Source organism: Varanus komodoensis, unplaced genomic scaffold (assembly GCF_004798865.1).
Source record: "Varanus komodoensis strain SLA01 unplaced genomic scaffold, ASM479886v1 scaffold12, whole genome shotgun sequence".
Taxonomy (NCBI): domain Eukaryota; kingdom Metazoa; phylum Chordata; class Lepidosauria; order Squamata; family Varanidae; genus Varanus; species Varanus komodoensis.
In genome coordinates this window covers 19,191,052-19,208,711 of record NW_025335349.1, presented here as the reverse complement: position 1 = coordinate 19,208,711, position 17,660 = coordinate 19,191,052, and the positions used below count along the sequence as shown (strand labels likewise).

Genomic DNA, 17,660 nt, shown 5'->3' with positions numbered 1-17,660 from the left:
GAGGAACTTTGGAAAGTGGTTAGCAGTGTGATAGTTTAAATAACATGTTCCATGCAGGCTAATGGGGTAAAACCTGAAAAACAGTATTTCTGTTCGTAATGATACTGCTAAATGGATAATTGATGAAACTGCAGAGGGCTGTGAGGACAGTGGGAGATTGCTATTTCACACCTCAAGTCCTCCATGTTCTGCATTTCCTTTGAAACAACAGTTGCTAAAGAGTGATCACTGATGATGTACTTTGGGTTGAGATCAGCATATAAAAAGAAAACAACTGTGAAGTACCTAAGTACTCTGATTTCCTCTTGATTGCAGTTCTGCATTCCATCACAGGGCTCCATAGTTTAAATGTGCTTATCAGGGATTATGTTTTCTCCTTCCGAAAGTGTGGAATTACATTTCCTCCTTCACAAAGAAATAGGCAATGTTTGTGGCCCCTTGTTATGTTACCATTGCGGAAAGCAAGGTGTGTTGCATGGCTCTTTAGCATCAGATCATACAGGAAGACCCTGTGCTGCAATTTTTTTCTCCAAGAGTATTCTCCAGATTTCCAGGGTTAATGCCAACATAAGAAAGCCCTGCCCTTCCTGTCCTTGACCTTTGATGTTACCAAATGAGCTGAAAGCTGAAATCCTGTACTCACTTACCTTTGAAATTAATGGCAATTAACATTGGAGTAGAAATATATAGGATTGGCTTTTCCAATGCAGTCCTATACATCCTAAGAAGAAAACTATATTCAGCTGGACTTACTCCCAAATAAATGGTTAAAGGATTGTACCAATTTCAACAAACACAGGCCAAGTCTCAGCAAAGATAGGTAGGTAGAGTTCATTGACTGAATTCTACTTCAGTCTCTACCAAGCCAATAAAATCTAATTGCAATGAACACATAGAAATTTATTCTGGAAACTCTGTAATTTAAAGCAATTTTGATTAGTAACTCCAAATCACCATTGGTATGTGATACTTGTGAATGACCGGAAAACAGTATTTCCTTGGTGTCATGAGAACCCCCTCCTCATTCTCTACTTTTCAAGTACTTGTTGTCTTCCTGCAATATATTAGTTAATGCAGAAGGGTTTTTTTTAACTATTAGCTAGATTTCTTCCTTCTTTGAGTTTGGAAACATAGAAGTCTGACCCCCAGCTCCATCTGCCTTGTGTGCATGACAAAGCCTAACCTTGAATACCCTCATAGATGGGGCTTCAACCATCACCCGTGGAAAGCCTATTTCATACCCTTGGAGTCCTAACTGTCAGGAAGAACTTCCTGGCATCCAAACTGAACCTTGGTTTTCTGAGCTTGACTCCATTGGAACATGCCCTGCCCAACTCTTCAGGGGAGAACAGGTCACTACCCACCTCTGCATGACACCCCTCACATATCTATATGTGGCCAACAGATCCCCTCGGAGTCTCCTCTTCTGCAAGCTGAAAAGGCCCAGTTCCCTCGGTCTTACCTCATACAGCTTTCCCTGCAATCTGGTCACAATCCTTGTGGCCCTATGCTGCACTGACTCTAACCTGCCTATATCCTTCCTGTAATGTGGAGCCCAGAACTGAACACAATACTTCAGTTGTGGGCACACTAAAGTCATATAGAGTGGTAGTAATATTTCTCTTGATCTAGAAGCCATGCATCCTAGGCTATGCAACCTAGGGTCGTGTTCGCTCTCATGACTGCCGTGTCACACTGCCGACTCATGTTTAGCCTGCAGTCAACCAGTACCCCAAGATCCCTTTCACAAGTGCTGCTCTCCAGCCACTTGTCCCCTAACCTGTACTAATGACAGCCATTCCTATGCCCCAAGTGCAAGACCTTGCACTTATCCACACTGAACGCCACCCTGTTGTCTCCTGCCCACTTCCGTAGTCTGTCCAGATCCTTCTGGATCTGGAGTACCTGCTCCTCAGTTGTGGCCACTGCTCCCCTTTTAGTATTGTTTGCAAATTTGATCAACAGACTAGGCACCCCTTCTTCCATGTTGTTGATAAAAAGATGGAACAGGACAATTTTTAGATCTCTTTTTAGTTTCCACTTAAACTCATAACTTAGCCATCCTTATCAGCTTACTTACCTCTGGCTGTATTTGATATATGGCTATTTTAGTCATTCACAGTTTATTGTTGTATGTTCAACATCACTGCCATTCTGTACTTTAAATAAATGTAACTCCACACTTTTGTATCTCATACCAAAAAACTAAGTGAGGAAGTAACAAGTCAGCCTTTCTGTTATACCTTTTTGTTATATTGAGCTTTTTCCTCTTGGCTCAGTTAAAAATGAATATCAGAAGCCACACATTTATTTTAAATTTAATAATACAAGAGTATTAGAATTATTTATGCAAAGGCTTATAAATCTTTAACTATTTACCCTAACACAAATTTCATTACTATATTTTTGGGCTCTAATCTCTGAATTCATAAGATTTTTCTATCCTTTATTAAAAACCTTCAGTTTCCACATAGTATAACAGATGGCAGTGACAAAAGTGACTGTGGGACATGGTTTTGTAATATATTATTTTAATTCATATAATATCTGAAATCCCTTTTTAAATGGCATCAGCTGTCAGAGATAAACATGGAAAAAGAGGATCTTAAAAAACATTTGATCTTCCACTTGTAGATGAAGAGGTGAAAGTATAATCCAAATCCATATGTTTATGACTTTCCTAAAATGCTATAGTAATTCTGTTGATCTTAATATCATTCTTAAAATAAATTGCTTGAGCACAAGGAGTTTGTTAAATGCATTATTAAACAAAGCAACAATAACAACACCCTGCTATTCCCAAGTTTCTTCTGCTACTTGATCACCAGAAAAAAAAAAAAAAATCAGGAATAACATATAGAAGTTCATTTCAGACGTATATATCCACACTTCCACTTTTACTTGTTTCCCCTTCACCAGCAGCAACTCGTCCCAATTTACCATGGTTGTTATGTTTATTTTGCCAAGTTGGGCTTGCCAACAGACTCCAACTCCAATAGCACATAAACAGAATTACATTTTTGTATCAGTTTTCAACTTGTCCAATTTAAGTATCATATCTGATGGAGAAATAATCTTTCCTTCCATTTTAATTAAAATAAGAATAAATATGCAAAGTAAATAAGGTAAATTATTCATATGTAATTGCTATCACCTACATTAAACCAATGAAAATAGGATGTCGGAATGAAAGATATTTGGGAATTTTTTGTTTGAAAATTGATTTGCAAAAACCCTTTCTCAATATAAAACCCCAAAAAAATCTCAACCACCAGATGTTGGAGTAACAATGTCCCCTTTTTTTAAAAAAAATGAGATGCAATAGAAAATATAGCCATCAACAAATGAATAGCCATCTCTGCATCAGGGATCTAAATACACACTTTTACTACTCAGAAACATTCTTAATGTATGCACTGGAAATTTATAACTCTTTCTAAAATTAATATGGTGCAGAATTGGATTCTGTATTTTAACATGATTTAATTTATTGTTAACATACCTACATAGTCCACATCTTACTTACCATATCTGCAGCATTTATCATGTGTCATCTTAATACTCATTTAACTCTCTTTCCCTCCCCCCTTTTGGCATTCCCATTTGGTTGCATTTTTTTTGAGCAAATGTATGTTCCACATGGATGCACAATGCATCCAGGGCAGATGGGAACTCAGTTGCGCATGGCTGCCAGTTCATTCAGATGCATTGCACATACCGTATTTTTCGCTCTATAAGACGCACCTGACCATAAGACGTACCTAGTTTTTAGAGGAGGGATCTATGGAAAGCTTCCTGATCATCACAGGCACGTTCCCCATCACTTCCCCATGGGCTTCATTAAAAGACGGGTTGCCATTGGAAAACACACACCGACCTGTGATTAACAGCTCTCACCTGCGCCGGAGGAGGGGGCGGAGCAGAGTGTGCCGAGCGCGTGCCGGCCAGGTGTGGTGCAGCCGGGCTGGCAGCGTGTCGGCAGTGGTCTTCCAGGTGGCGTGGCAGCGGCAACAGGTCTTCCCAGGCAGTGGGGGTGAGCAGTTCCCAGGTGGTGGGGGTGAACAGTCCATCTCTCCATGCGGCCGGCAAGTTAAAGCCCGCGGCTCCTCCTCCTCCGCGGCAGGTCTTCCCAGGCGGTGGGGATGAGCAGTCCGTCTCTCCGTGCAGCCGGCAGGTTAAGCCCGCAGCTCCTCCTCCTCCGCACTGCTCCCCCTGAGTGGCACAGCTCTTACCTGCGCTGGGGGGGGGGCGGAGCAGGGCACGCCGAGCGCGTGCCGGCCAGGTGGTGCCACGTGGTGCAGGCGGGCCGGCAGTGTCCCGGGTGTCGAGCACACATACATTCGCTCTATAAGACGCACAGACATTTCCCCTTACTTTTGAGGGGGGAAAAGTGCATCTTATGGAGAGAAAAATACAGTATGTGGCTCCACCTGATAGCCTATGGCCTTCAAGCAGTAACTGGTAAGTAATTTGAAGTACAGAAAGCTCTTTCATGGTTTGGGACATGCACTGTAGCAGGAACTAGGTCTACAGGCCATGATATATATAGATATTGACATATAGCCAGAAGTGGACTGCAGCTAGGGGCCAGGCTTTGGAATGGATCTTGACATTTCTACTTTTGAGATTCGTAAGACATTCGAATGTGCATGGGACTGTGGATCAGAGACTATGCAGGGTGGGTGGGAAGTCGCGTGGAATCAAAAGTATGATGTCTTGTAGAAGTTGTAACACAGATTCTTTCTTTTCCAGTAAAGACTTGCGGATCTAATCTTCAGGGACCTGGAGGCACCTTCACATCTCCTAACTTTCCATTCCAGTATGACAGTAATGCTCAGTGTGTTTGGGTTATCACAGCTATCAATCCAAATAAGGTAAATTCAGATTTGAGAATGTTTAAAAGACCAGTATCAAATAACAGAAGTCATAGCTGGAAGGGTTGCAAATTTAATATGATCTAGGTATGCAGAATGTTATGCTGAGCATCTCTGAGAAATTATGCAGTGTTTCTGGGTTTGGGGAATCGGCTGGAATTAGTTGCTGATAATGATTCAGAATGGGACAAGAAATCACTTTCTTTTACACACAACATAGACAAACTTAATTGTATTTGATAATATTTAAATGGCTCAAGGCTTAGACTTTAATGTATTTTCTTTGCTCCTATCAACTTTAGAAGAAGGCCAGTAACTCTCCAAGGAAAATCACACACATTAGAGATAGCAGTAGATCATGCAACATTTTGCTTCAGAGGAAGTCCTGCAGTTCTAGCTATGCTAGTTCTGCTTGGTATAACATATTTGGCTCAGGAGTGTAAATAAAAGTAGATGGACAAATATACAAATACACTTTCTTAACTGTAACTCTATCCATTTCCCCTGAAACTTCTGTATCTCACTTATGAATAATATCTGTTTCTTTAACTGCACAAATACATTAACAAATAAGGCTAATAGACTGGCCTTCACTTACAGAAATTAGAAACCAAATAAGATTGAACATCATTGTCATGTAATGTTAAGTAACTACAATTTAAAAAAATAAAGAAGAACAAAAACATGAAATAATATATATGATGAGGGATTATAAAATTCAAGATCTTTAAAACTGCAATTCTAAAACACTGCAAACAAAATAAATTCCCTCCTCCAATAAATGTGTGTTTATTTGCATGGATTAAATAGAAGTTAATTTAGTCATTTTTCAACAATCATAAATTTAATGAACCATTGTGTAACAACATACCTCAGTGGTTTTCAACAATGTTTTAATTATTAGATTGTAGAAAGTGTCTGTTATCATCCCCAGCCTTAGACAGTTGGTCAAGCAATGGTAGCAAGACAAGTTTACAAAGACATACAATATCTCTGATTCTGCTTGATACACAGCTGCATTCTTCCATGCCGCCTAGGATTTTAATAACCCCCTGCTTACTTATGATTTGGTCTTTTGGCTGCTCCACATGCAGAAACTAGACAGAGCAGGCACATTGGGGTGTACAATCGAAAACTATTTTCAGTTTATTCAGATATATAGGAAGTACATGCAGCATGTAGGTAGCCCCCAAAGGACTGCCAAGATGGAGTCTGTACAGGATGCTTTTGGAGGAGAGGTGGAGAGTCAAGTGAGGAATCACATGGGCAGAGTGATAGAGACACATAAGAATAAAATAAAAGGGTCAAATAGGATTAAGACAACACAGTAGGAAAAGAAGACTTTCAGGACAGGTAATTAGCATTTCTAAGGAGTATGTGAGAAGGGAACACTGTTCTTACAGTGTCAGGCTTTTAGCAGCCTTATTATGGGAAAGATTTTGCTCATCTTACCCTGACAGTCCAAACAGGACTTCTAATGTGTTCCTTCTTAACAAGGCAGCATCATAATATAAGAACACTTGAGCTTTTTGCTACTGGAACAACTTCCCAGCAGTGTGCAGTAGCCTGCTTGCTTGAACCAGTGTCTTGTCTTTGTGAGAATGCTGTAACATCCATGATGACTCCTTCATTGGTTCCTAGGATGGAATGGGAGAATCACATTCACAAATGAACTCCTGGAAATAGAAACTCTGTTCATCGATTGCTGTAGAAAACTCAGTCCCTTACTGCGTACTTGCCTATATCATTAACATGCAGTTATCAGAAGTATCAACTTGATTTTCCCAGTGGTATCAATTTTATTGCCTGATATTCCTCAGGAGTAGATCCAACTGAGTTTAATGAGGTTTAATGTCTCTGGAGATGGCTTCCAACATGTAATGAAAAGACAACTCTCAATAATAAAATAATGCACTTAAATACAAAATTAGCATTTAATTTTAAAAAGCATCATATGTGTGCACATTTTGTAAACTCTGTAAAATAATTCCAATAGGCTTCTTCGCAATTTAATGAAAGTAATATCAATTGATGCTGTTGATTACACAGGCAATTACTAATTAATCTTCAAAGCAACATTGCTTTGGGATATGAATGTGTCAACATAAAACTAGCTTAGTCACATCTGGGGTCATTTTTTAACTGTGCCTGAAGCACGGAAAATGCTGCCTCAGAAAATCCTTGTTCTGGCTGAATTTCTACTCCACAAGGTTTTGATCAGCCAGAGAGAAGTATAGCAATTCAAGACTTAATCCTCACTGAGGCTATGCATAGCAATAAAATATGCATCACAATGCTTGGTCTATTGACCCAGTGATCTACATGGCTGAGTAGGAAGTAGAACCCAGATCTCCCAGGTCTCCACTTCAGCACACTAACCACTATCCCATACTGTCTGTAGGACTAGTTGTGTATACATTACATTTCAGAATGTACCGTAGAGGAATTCCTGTTACCTCAGAATGCAAGATGAGTTAGTCTGTGTTCATTTTTGGGCTCTTTCAGTTATTTGGTATAATTGTCAATTTGTATGGACTTTTAATACTATGTTTATGATGGCCTTGGGCTTCACAGTGAAGCCTCAATCACTACAGAGACTAGTACTGTCTCATTATATGAATTTTCATAAATAGCTTTGATGAGGTGTTCAACAAATTCTTTTGTATATCAGGTTATTATAAGAGTTAAGTGGGCTTATCATTTTACAAAAATGCGAGGAATAAACAAATGAAACCCACCAGTAGTTATTTTATTATCTGTTGCATACACTTAACTCTTCGTTGACTGTAGCTTCCAGTCCATAAACTGGTTTGGAATCAGTTCCCATATTGCTTTTCTTGAAAACAGCAAAATGCCATTGTCCAATGTTAATGAAATATATGTGCCTGAGATATACATACAGGGTAAAGAATGCCACTTTTGTCAGATGCACAGATAGGACTGGTTGGCATGTGACAACAAGCCAGGGCTTTTTAGAATCCTCAGCCTCTAAACGGTGAATCAATTAGAAGTAAGAGAGTCAGTTCCTGCTGGCCCCCATTGATTGATCGCTCAGCATGGCAAGTCCATGCATTGTTAAGCATGATATGCAGACTTGGATTTCTGAAGGTTTCAGTGGAGGGTTCTAACTCTTGGTTGTCTCTCCGTCCAAAACCCAGAAATCGTATTTGCACATCAGATATAACAGATTGTCCCTGGCTAGATTTTCTCCTCTTGCTTTCAGGGCCAGCAGCTGGGCAATAAGAGCCAACATGCTGACTCACCTTGTTCACAGCAATCCATGATTAAAAAGCAACAGGCTGTTTTGCTGTGATGTATGAATTAGATCATAGGCACGCTCATACGGATATATACATGCAAACCCAAGAAAAACTAGCTTGAGAGATTTAAGCTGACAAGTTCCTCATATAGTGAAAACAAGGAGCTGAAAAATGAAATAGTGGCACTGACCATATTAATCTGTGATTTATTGCCGATTGGACAGAAATGCCCAATTCCACTACTACATTTTATGAGCACTTCTTTAAAGGCAAGCCATAAAGAGTATACTGAAATATACTCTCAGAACTTTTTCTATTAATTTTGGTTCAGAATTCTACAGAGACAGCAGTTTTTAAGATCCAAGAGCTAGTTTAGATGTTTTATTTATCTGGGGCTTCTCAGTGGTGAATCAGGATGTGCCAAGCAGCATAATCTTTTTGATGACTTCGGCAATGTTATATTAGAAATAGGGTAATTCTCTGGCAACTCACACTGGATTTCGACAAGTATAATAAAACATTTCGAATTGTAAAGTGTTGATATACCTTTGTTTTTGAGTGCAGTATGGTGAAATTCATATTCCTCTTCAAATTCTAGTAGACATTTAAAATAAATTCAGTGTGACTTATTTAATGCACAAATTATGAAGTTTCAAAGGGTACTTTAAACAAGGCCTTGCTTCAAATGCTTCAGGAAACACTTAGAAAACATTTTCAGAAGACTGTCAGTCACACCTTTTCCAGACAGCATGCATAAGAAGGAGATGGATATTGTTGCATGGATTGCTGTGGGCTTTTGTAGTTATGCTAGGGAGAAACTCTTCTCAATATGATCCTGGAACTCAGTATGATCCTGGATGAACACGCAACGTTAGCCCATTTGAGCTTGGCCCTATAGCTGTAAACCAAAATACAAGGACCATGCATGGCAACCCTCATGCTGCTTAGTCTGGGTAGAGAAGTGAGCAGAGGTATTCCTGAAGAAAGTAGATCCCTCCATCTCTTTTAGAAAAGGGTGCTAAAACAATAATTAACTGGTTGTAAGAAAGACATAGAAGGAGGCGGCAGTTGGGGAGGGATGAGGAGTTGTGGGTGCACAGCTGCATAAATGAGAAGGCTACTTGCAGTAGGACTGAGAAGAATGAGAATAGGATTAGAGAAAAGGAATTATGAAGTGCTGGAAAGTATTCAGAGGAGGCAGCCAGGGTGGCCCACGAAGAAGAAGGAAAGGTTCCCTTCTTGATCATTCCAGAATACAGGACACAGAACAACAGGCCCAAGTTACAGAGAGCAGATTCAGCTAGATATCAGGAAACTGCACCGACTGTTAGAGCAGTACAACAATGGAACCCATTTTCTAGGGAGGTTGTGGGCCCTCCCACACTCATGGCATCCAGGATGCAGCTGGACAAACTTCTGAGAGGGATAGTTTAATTTGGAGTCGTGCACTGAGCAGGGAGTTGGACTTGAAGACCCTCTGGTCCCTTCATATTCTATGTTTATTGCTTATTCTCTCACTTCAGTCAATCTACACATTATAGTTGCATATTGTTTAGCTGAGCCTATTCTCTTTCTCTCCTTCCCCCCTCCCCTTGAGACCAAACTCACAGGGAAGGAAAGGCCAAATGCCCCCCCCCACTCATGTTTCCCTCCCAATGCAATAGAAATTCCATGCAAAGAGGATGAATTTGGGGAAGCAAAAGGGGGGATTTTTTTTAATGTCCCCTTCTAATCGTCCAGATCCAGGTGTGGTTCATCGACAGTTACTCTCAAGTAAAACAAAAATAGTGTTAGCTTTTTCTACACAATGAAAAGAATGTACACAGAGTATTAGGCTCAATTTTGCCTCTCAGTTTTTCACTGTGAGAATGGAAGACAGGCTCAGGAGAAGCCTTGTAAAGATATCTTAGAACAGACCGCTTAGTGACTGCTAGTGCCTATTCTGGCTGGTAGGATAGAGGGCAGAGTCAAAGCCCAAGGGTCATCATGAATGAAGTCATTATTTAATGCATAAAGCAAATTAGGAACAGAAGCAAAGGGATATTTAAAAGCACGAGTACAAGTGCATTGAACACCAACGTAGTACAGTCATTAGATTGGACCAGGAAATTAAATCTCCAGCCAAGTTTTATTTTGTGTTCTTGGAGCAGTTGTAGTCTCACAACCATCATTCCAGGGGTTCATGGAGATATATGGATCGTAAATATGTTAAGTAAGCTTACTCTGTGGTGTGGAAGAATTATAATCCCTTCCCTGCTTTTCAATGGCCCTATTAATCCACAAAGACCCACAGAGCAGCTGGAGGGTTAATCCTTATTGTCATAGACAAGATTTTCAAGCTTCTGCGACATGTTTAGTGTACTTTTGGCCTTCTGATTTAGCAGCTCTTATCATATCGTTTCCTCACTTGTTGCAATCCTAAAGAAAAGGCCTCTTCTGAAACTAGTATTTTGCTCTGAAAGAAAAACCTCTCCAGGACTGGTGCAGGAAATAGATTTCCTCTCTATGCTCACCCAATAGCATTAATTTTCACCCCAAATTATCCAGTTTGCATTTTTAGAACTTTGCACGTTAGCTGCAAGTTTTGCGGTCACGTGTAAAGTGGCCTAAGACTAAGAAAAACAATTCAGTGCTGCATGGTTTCAGCATATGAATGTCTCACTTATGATTCCACAAAACTTTGCCAGTGCCTAATTAACCTTGTATTGTTAATTAGATGTATCATTCATTCATTTTCAATCTCTACTTGTAGCAGAGTTAATGAACAAGGAATATAGACCTCTTTATTCAGGAAAATCAGGATAAAAGGCTACAAGGTTTCCTTCCAATTTCTTTTAACCCACATTTGTCAGTTCCATTTTTTAAAAAACCTGTTTACCCAGTGTTTCAAATCCCTGTTTATAATGAAAGGCAATTTCTCAAGATAGTTTCTGTGCTGGTAACATTGTAAGGCATTATTGATCTCATAGCAATGTTTAAAGCATGGTCAGAGTGACTGCAGTGACTTTCATATCATTTTCTGTGGTTAAGAGGCAGAGCAAGTAAATAAAACCTAATTGTGGAGGAAGAATCCTGTGGGTAGAAGTTAAATCCTGACTTTTATTGATTACAATGCAGAAAAGCCCAAGGTATCAGCAAAACCTTCATCTTTCAATGTTGCTTTCAGAATATGCGCATTCTCTTTCTTGCTTTGATGCCAGAAAATTATCTAGAATTACTAAGAATAATGACTCCTGCACAATTTTGGCTGCTGTTGATAGCCACATCTGTAAGATATCGCATACACTTTTTGCCACTCAAATCGTTAGGTTTAGGAGTCTATTCTGTGCAACAAAACAAAAGAAAAATCTAGAGCTGAATCCTGTCAGGCAGCACAATTCTGTGGATGCTGGACCACATCTGGATATCTACAGGTCTTTTTCAGTTGCTACCTGCAAGGTTGGAAAATTGCTCTGTTCTCACTGCTGGTGATTCACACCTGGGTCCTTTGCCCTCACTCCTTGAAGGCAGCAGGGAAAGAACTGTACTGACTGTTTCTTTAAGTGAGAGAAGCATGGAAACAGCCTTTGTATCCATGCTTCTTCCTCCAAAGATTCCCCATCATCTTCCAAGTTTGGATGGTTCGGGACATTCCTGTAAGATTTATTGATTTATTTAAAACATTTCTATGCCGCCCCCATCGCAACAAAGCCTCGGGCCGGCTCACAACAGACATAAAAATACAATCAATAATTTAAAAACTGGTACCATCTCAGCTATATATTAAAATCTATAAATACAATAATAATGAATTAACAGTTAAAATAACTTTTAAATAAAAAGATTGTGCTTGGTTATATCTGGACATAAAACTACATAAAATATCACATATTTCATTGGGTATAATAGAAGTATGACTTAGTCTGAATATAATCCATATCTCCCAAGTTGTCTGCTATGTTTTGAAGAAAAAATGATACATTATACATGCATCTTTAGTAAAGGCCAATATTTCCAGTGAACGCGCTATTATTTTGTAAGTGATAAAGTGATATACAGGAGAGATATTCAGTAATTTCTTTTAGTATGAATAATTTAGAGTGTTGATAATATTTTATATCAAATGAAGAACAGACTAAAAGAATTATTTAAATTGGGAGCATATATTGCTGTGTGAAGACAAAAATTGCTATAATTTATTAATATTCCCTATCATGACCAAAAAAGTCAAAACTCGTATTAACATGAAAGCAATACAGGAATATTAAGTGGCATAGCCAAATCAGAAGAGTAATCTACTTGTAAAGTTTTTAGGATAAAAAAATTACAATTGGATCCTTTATTTCCAAGTGTTCCATATTTAGTTTTCTTCTTAGCAGCTGATTATAACATTTTGCCTCATTTATGCTTTGTTCACATGTTTTTGTGTCACTGTGTTTGGAAGTAAATTATACCAAATATTTTCTAAGATGCCACTAAAATGTTTTTGATAGCTCAATGCATTTGAAAATCAACATGGATTTTGATGCATGTAATTGAATGCGATCCATCTCACCATGATAACCTCACAACTTTTTATTTGAGTACAGGCCACTGGGACTTTCGTAAGATTCATAAAATTACAATGACAGGCTAGTCAATGTTAGTTCAAACTCTGCATTGCAGGATGCTGTCTAAAGCAGTCAACTTCAGTGAGTCATAACAGACTCACTTCTTATACTGACATGCTCTCTATGACATGTAATTAAATAAACTGTGCCATTCTGTTCACAACTGCAGGGTGTTTGCTTTTGATAGGAGACTCAGGAAAGTAGCCAGAAATGTCATAAGAGTTGCAAAAAAATGGACTCAAAAGTTATTTCAGAGTCTCCTACAGGGCCAGATGCTACATGTAGCAGTACAATCCCAAGACAGGACTTGTCACTGAAAAGGTACGCTGAGATGTTTGGACCCAGATTCCATTGCAGCAACCAAAAAAACAAAAACAAAAAAATCATCCTCATAGCTGAGGAACTGAAAGTACAGCTCAGCTAGAGGAGTAATGATTCAGCATCTGGCCTTGGACACTTTGTCTTTCTCCGAAATAAAACCTAATAATGCAGGATCCAGTGATGTATTATTATAAATGTGTTGATTCTGAACACAGTACCTGACTGTCCTGGTCCACCCTTGTCTGTCTGTAAGATCTAACAGAACCAAGCATGGGGCATAGTTTTTGTTTTTGATTGTGTGTGTGTGCGGGTGGTGGGGAGCATTTCCATAACACTTTCCCAACCTGACAATAAATATGATCAAGGTGGGAAAGCATAATGGAGTCAATGGCCATGAGTAATGCAGTCAATGGGATTGTGATGTCTACCAAAAACACTTTAAAGACTAATTCAGACTCAAATGTGCTGGCATCAATGCACTTTTGCTTAGTCCTTCCTGTAACATCTGGAATTAGAGACCTACAGATGTACAGGTTTATGTACACAAGCCTCCATAATCCTGTGAATGCTTGCTAGAGAGTAAATTTCACTGAACTCAAGTTAGATTTACTTCTGAGTAGACTGGCCCAGGATTGCATTGCAAATGAATGAGAAAAGTACAGGTAATACTAGGAGAGTGCCCATTGGTTCAGCGTGGTCCTATAGACTGTAGCACAGGAAGGTGTATTAATACTGGAATCTGAAAGGTATATGGTGAACTTTCCTGCCTCTGCCTCTGCCTCATTTGTGCATGAGAGTGCATTCGATATCTATGAAAACTCCACAGAGATTCTGAATGTTTTCTACTGATACACACATTGCTTGTTCTACTTTCCCATTCGCTTTTGCACTCATTCGCATATCCATTTCCCAGTCCTGGAACATTTAGCACTATCTGCATGTTATCTAGTCCCCATTTGAAAGATACAGGATAGAACTGTCCAAACTTTTTTCTACAGATATAGTGAGTCCTAAGAAATCTTCACTGTGCAGTGATAGCCAAAGGGTTTTATGTTCCTTGTCAGTTCAAATGTACAGAAGGTCAGTGTATGAAAATAGAAGTGGTGAAACTGATGCCATCTTTGGAATAAGTCTAGAGAAGCTCTTCCATGGTTTTTGCATATTTCACCAATGCAGCACTTTAAGTATTCATTGTATATAAACTATTCTCGAAATCTACATGATGATTACTATTAACAAGGATATGACTTTTCTCCTGTAGACAATCTTAAGCATTTGAGCTGGCTAATCCTTTATTTAGAGAAAATGATGAATAAATATCACTCAATCACACTAAATTGATTTTCTTTACCGAAGGTGATTACATCAGCATCATCAGATTTGAAGAAATTAAACTATAACCATTTTTATTTATGGAATTATCATCATGAAAGAATCTTGCCACCTTAGAAATTTGATAACTATATTTTTCTAACGACACAGGCCCATTCTGTTCCTCGTTCCTTATAAATATTAGAATATAGGTTGGTCCACACTAGGCAGCTTCTCCGTCATTTGTTCATTCACTTCTTAATGAAAATCCAAATAATATTACTGCCTATGTTTTAATCCCATCCCTTGATAGCCTTATCCATCATGAATTTCCCTAATCCCCTTTTGAAGTTAGTCAGTTTGGTGACCATTACTGTCATTCTGGATTATTGTCACCTGCAGTGTGCTAATGCCTGATGCCCACCAGCTTTGCTCTTGCTGCCAGCGGGAACCATGAGACTAACCAGAAATGAACTCAAAAGTAAAAGTTTCATGTCATGACTGACTCTGAAGTGGGACTCCTTTCTAGCAAGCCAAAGTCTGAAACCAGGGTCAGTTGTTGGTTTCTGATTTTGGGCAGAGCAGAAATTCTTGACAGCGTGTACTAGTGCACTGTTAAGAATATACATGGAGAAAAAAGGAGAAATAGAACAATGCTAACTGTTGCAATCCTAAATATGTAACTGGAAGTATGTGCTACTAAGCTCAGTGGGCCTTATTTCTCAGCAGACATGTTTAGGATGCTGCTGTCAGCCTCAGGTGATTTTTAAAACTGCATTTGGTAATGGTTTGATGCACAGTATGCAGCTAGATCTGTATATATTACAAAATGCTGTAATTGTTTTGATCTCCTACCTTGGTAAATCCTATGCTATAGCAGTTCACCTCTAAACTAGATTGATAATGTTTCTCAAAGGACAATGCATTTGTCCCCTTGCCAATTCCACTATTATTCATATCTGAAAGACTGGAAAAGAGATTACAGTTCTTATTTTAAAACTGGATTTTCCTTTTTGTCTATTACCTGCATTTAATCATCGTTCTGTATGCTTACAAAAGAAGTCAGATGATTCATACCTTTCACAGCAACATTATCATTGTATCTGTGAATTTCTTATTCCTTAAACTGTTAAGTAGATCGTGCCTGTGTGCATGTGTGTGTGTATCTATAAATTGCATATTGTGCCATGCTACCTATCTCATGGTCGGTTTCAAAACAGAATCAGCACAACAGCACAATTGGGGATCGTTAACCACAATGGCTGTGTGGAGAACATATAGATTCTTGTTGGGCTGTTGGTGCATATGCTTTGTTCCAGAAGGCCACAGGGTTGTCTGAGGAGAGTGGCAAAGAATGTTGCTGCATCTCTTGCATCACATTCTCCCTAATCATTTCTCAGTCATCAAAGTTTCCTTGGCAAAGACTATGACAGGGTTTGTCCTGCTTCTTCTGCAGTTCATTGCTTCCTATAATAGGAGCAGGATGTTTATTGCATGTGACCAAGCCGACCTTCTCTGAAATGTGCAACCTTGTAGGAAGGTAACTTTTTCTTCAAGTTTGGTTGTGCCTGTGTCCAAAACTACTCTCAAACAACCCCACTTCACTCGCCATGGCACACCCCAATGTTCCTTACTTGGAGAAGCCTTGTGCTACCATTTCCCCTTAGTAATCAGAACTTCTGTAGCAATATAAAGGTGTGGGGAGAGCCACAAGGCAACTGTACATGCAAGAGGATGAACAGCATGTGAACCACACAACAATGGATCTCAGCATATGAGCTCTACTGCCAATACTTGCACGCCATCACTCGAGGATGTGCCAGCAATCTGAAAACACAGTTTTTCCAGAGTTGGCTAAATGCCCACCCTGCCACTGGCCTTTGCTTTCATCACAAAATTGGGAGTCTGAGAAGGTGGCAAGAATGCAGCTGCTATCTACTCAAATCTAGGGTGCGTCTTCAGGGATTGTGACTCTGGAAGGGCTTTTCAAGAGCCATTTGTACAGTGGATGTTGAAGCCTTGGAGTCACGCTGTCACCAAGATGGCTAGAAGGAACAGTACTGCACTTGGGCATGCGGTAGCCTGTTCATGGCCAGATGCAAAGGTTGGAGTAGAGGATGCCTGCATGGCCAATCAAGTATGGGTGGCCACCACAGTCATTACTAGTTCAACACAGACTTGTGTATGATGCATTTCTGAAACCTCCCATGCACTGAAGCTGCATGGGTCCTAGGCTAAAGCTGGACAGTTGGAACGATGCACATATCTGCAGACATTTCTGAAGTCATGGAAAGAGTTTTTTACCATTGCTGACTAAATTGGCCCAATAAGCTGGACGGAAAATCCAGCAATGCATCAAAAAAGGAAAAGTTTCTCTATCCCTCTACAATCTGGCATTCAAACTAGGCCTTTGAGTTGGGAAATCAAGAGCCTTTGAATTTTTAGTGAGGCTGTGTGGGTCCAGAATGAGCTATATCTGGCAGATGTTATAAAGAACTGGGGAATGAGTGAGGGAAAATGTTCTGTGAGCTGGGAGTGGGACCCTGGATTTGGTCATGAAACAATCTTCATTCCAGAGGGTTGAAAGATACAGAAACATTTTCAGTTATGTAACTCTAGGTGAGTTGTGTTGGCAGTTGCTCTCATCCTGGGCAATCAGGGTTTCACAGTTCAGGCTTGACTCGTGCTGCTATATTCTGCCCTTAGAATGCAACAACAACAGCAGCAGCAATAAACAATAAGATCAACACAGCAAGGTGCGTCTACCAGAGAAGAGCATCTGGGTGACTGAAGCCTTGCTGGCATTCTTGGTATATTCTTCAGAATGTTGAGGAATACCTAGCAGGAATACCGAGTAGCAGATGTACTACTACTATTACTACCATCATGTGCAACTTTCTTCAAAACATCAGCAGCTGACCTTCAGAATCGCCACTTAATTCTCGAAGGGCAAGTAACAGAAGCAGCTATAGCGGACTTCATCTGGGACCATTAGCCACATGTTCTCTGAGACTAAGTTCACTGTGTGCTACACTTGAGGGCAATTGGGTGCTTCTCCATTGCAACCAGATGGAGCATAGCCTCCCATATACACACCACACGACTCTTTAGCATGAGACACTTCGGTCTACAATGCATGGAGAAACTGCAAGGGCTGTGGAATGGTAAAAGCACTGAGACAGGCTGTGGGCTGGCTTGGAAGTCCAGGAAATGATGGCACAGGGGTGCTTTGGTGTGTCAGAATGGAGTGGGTGATAGCTGATGTGGTTGAAGGAACATGGGAGCAGGTTGAAGGAACATGGGAG

General features: G+C 39.8%; 1 protein-coding gene across 1 annotated transcript in view; it reads left to right on the top strand.

The window, feature by feature from the left end:
- Positions 1 to 17,660, top strand: part of CSMD3 (CUB and Sushi multiple domains 3) — a 650,552-nt gene that overhangs the window by 340,683 nt on the left and 292,209 nt on the right. The window contains exon 11 of the mRNA XM_044421466.1: positions 4,753 to 4,874. Within this exon, the coding sequence (XP_044277401.1) occupies positions 4,753 to 4,874 (122 nt within the window). The remainder of the gene's footprint in view (positions 1 to 4,752; positions 4,875 to 17,660) is intronic.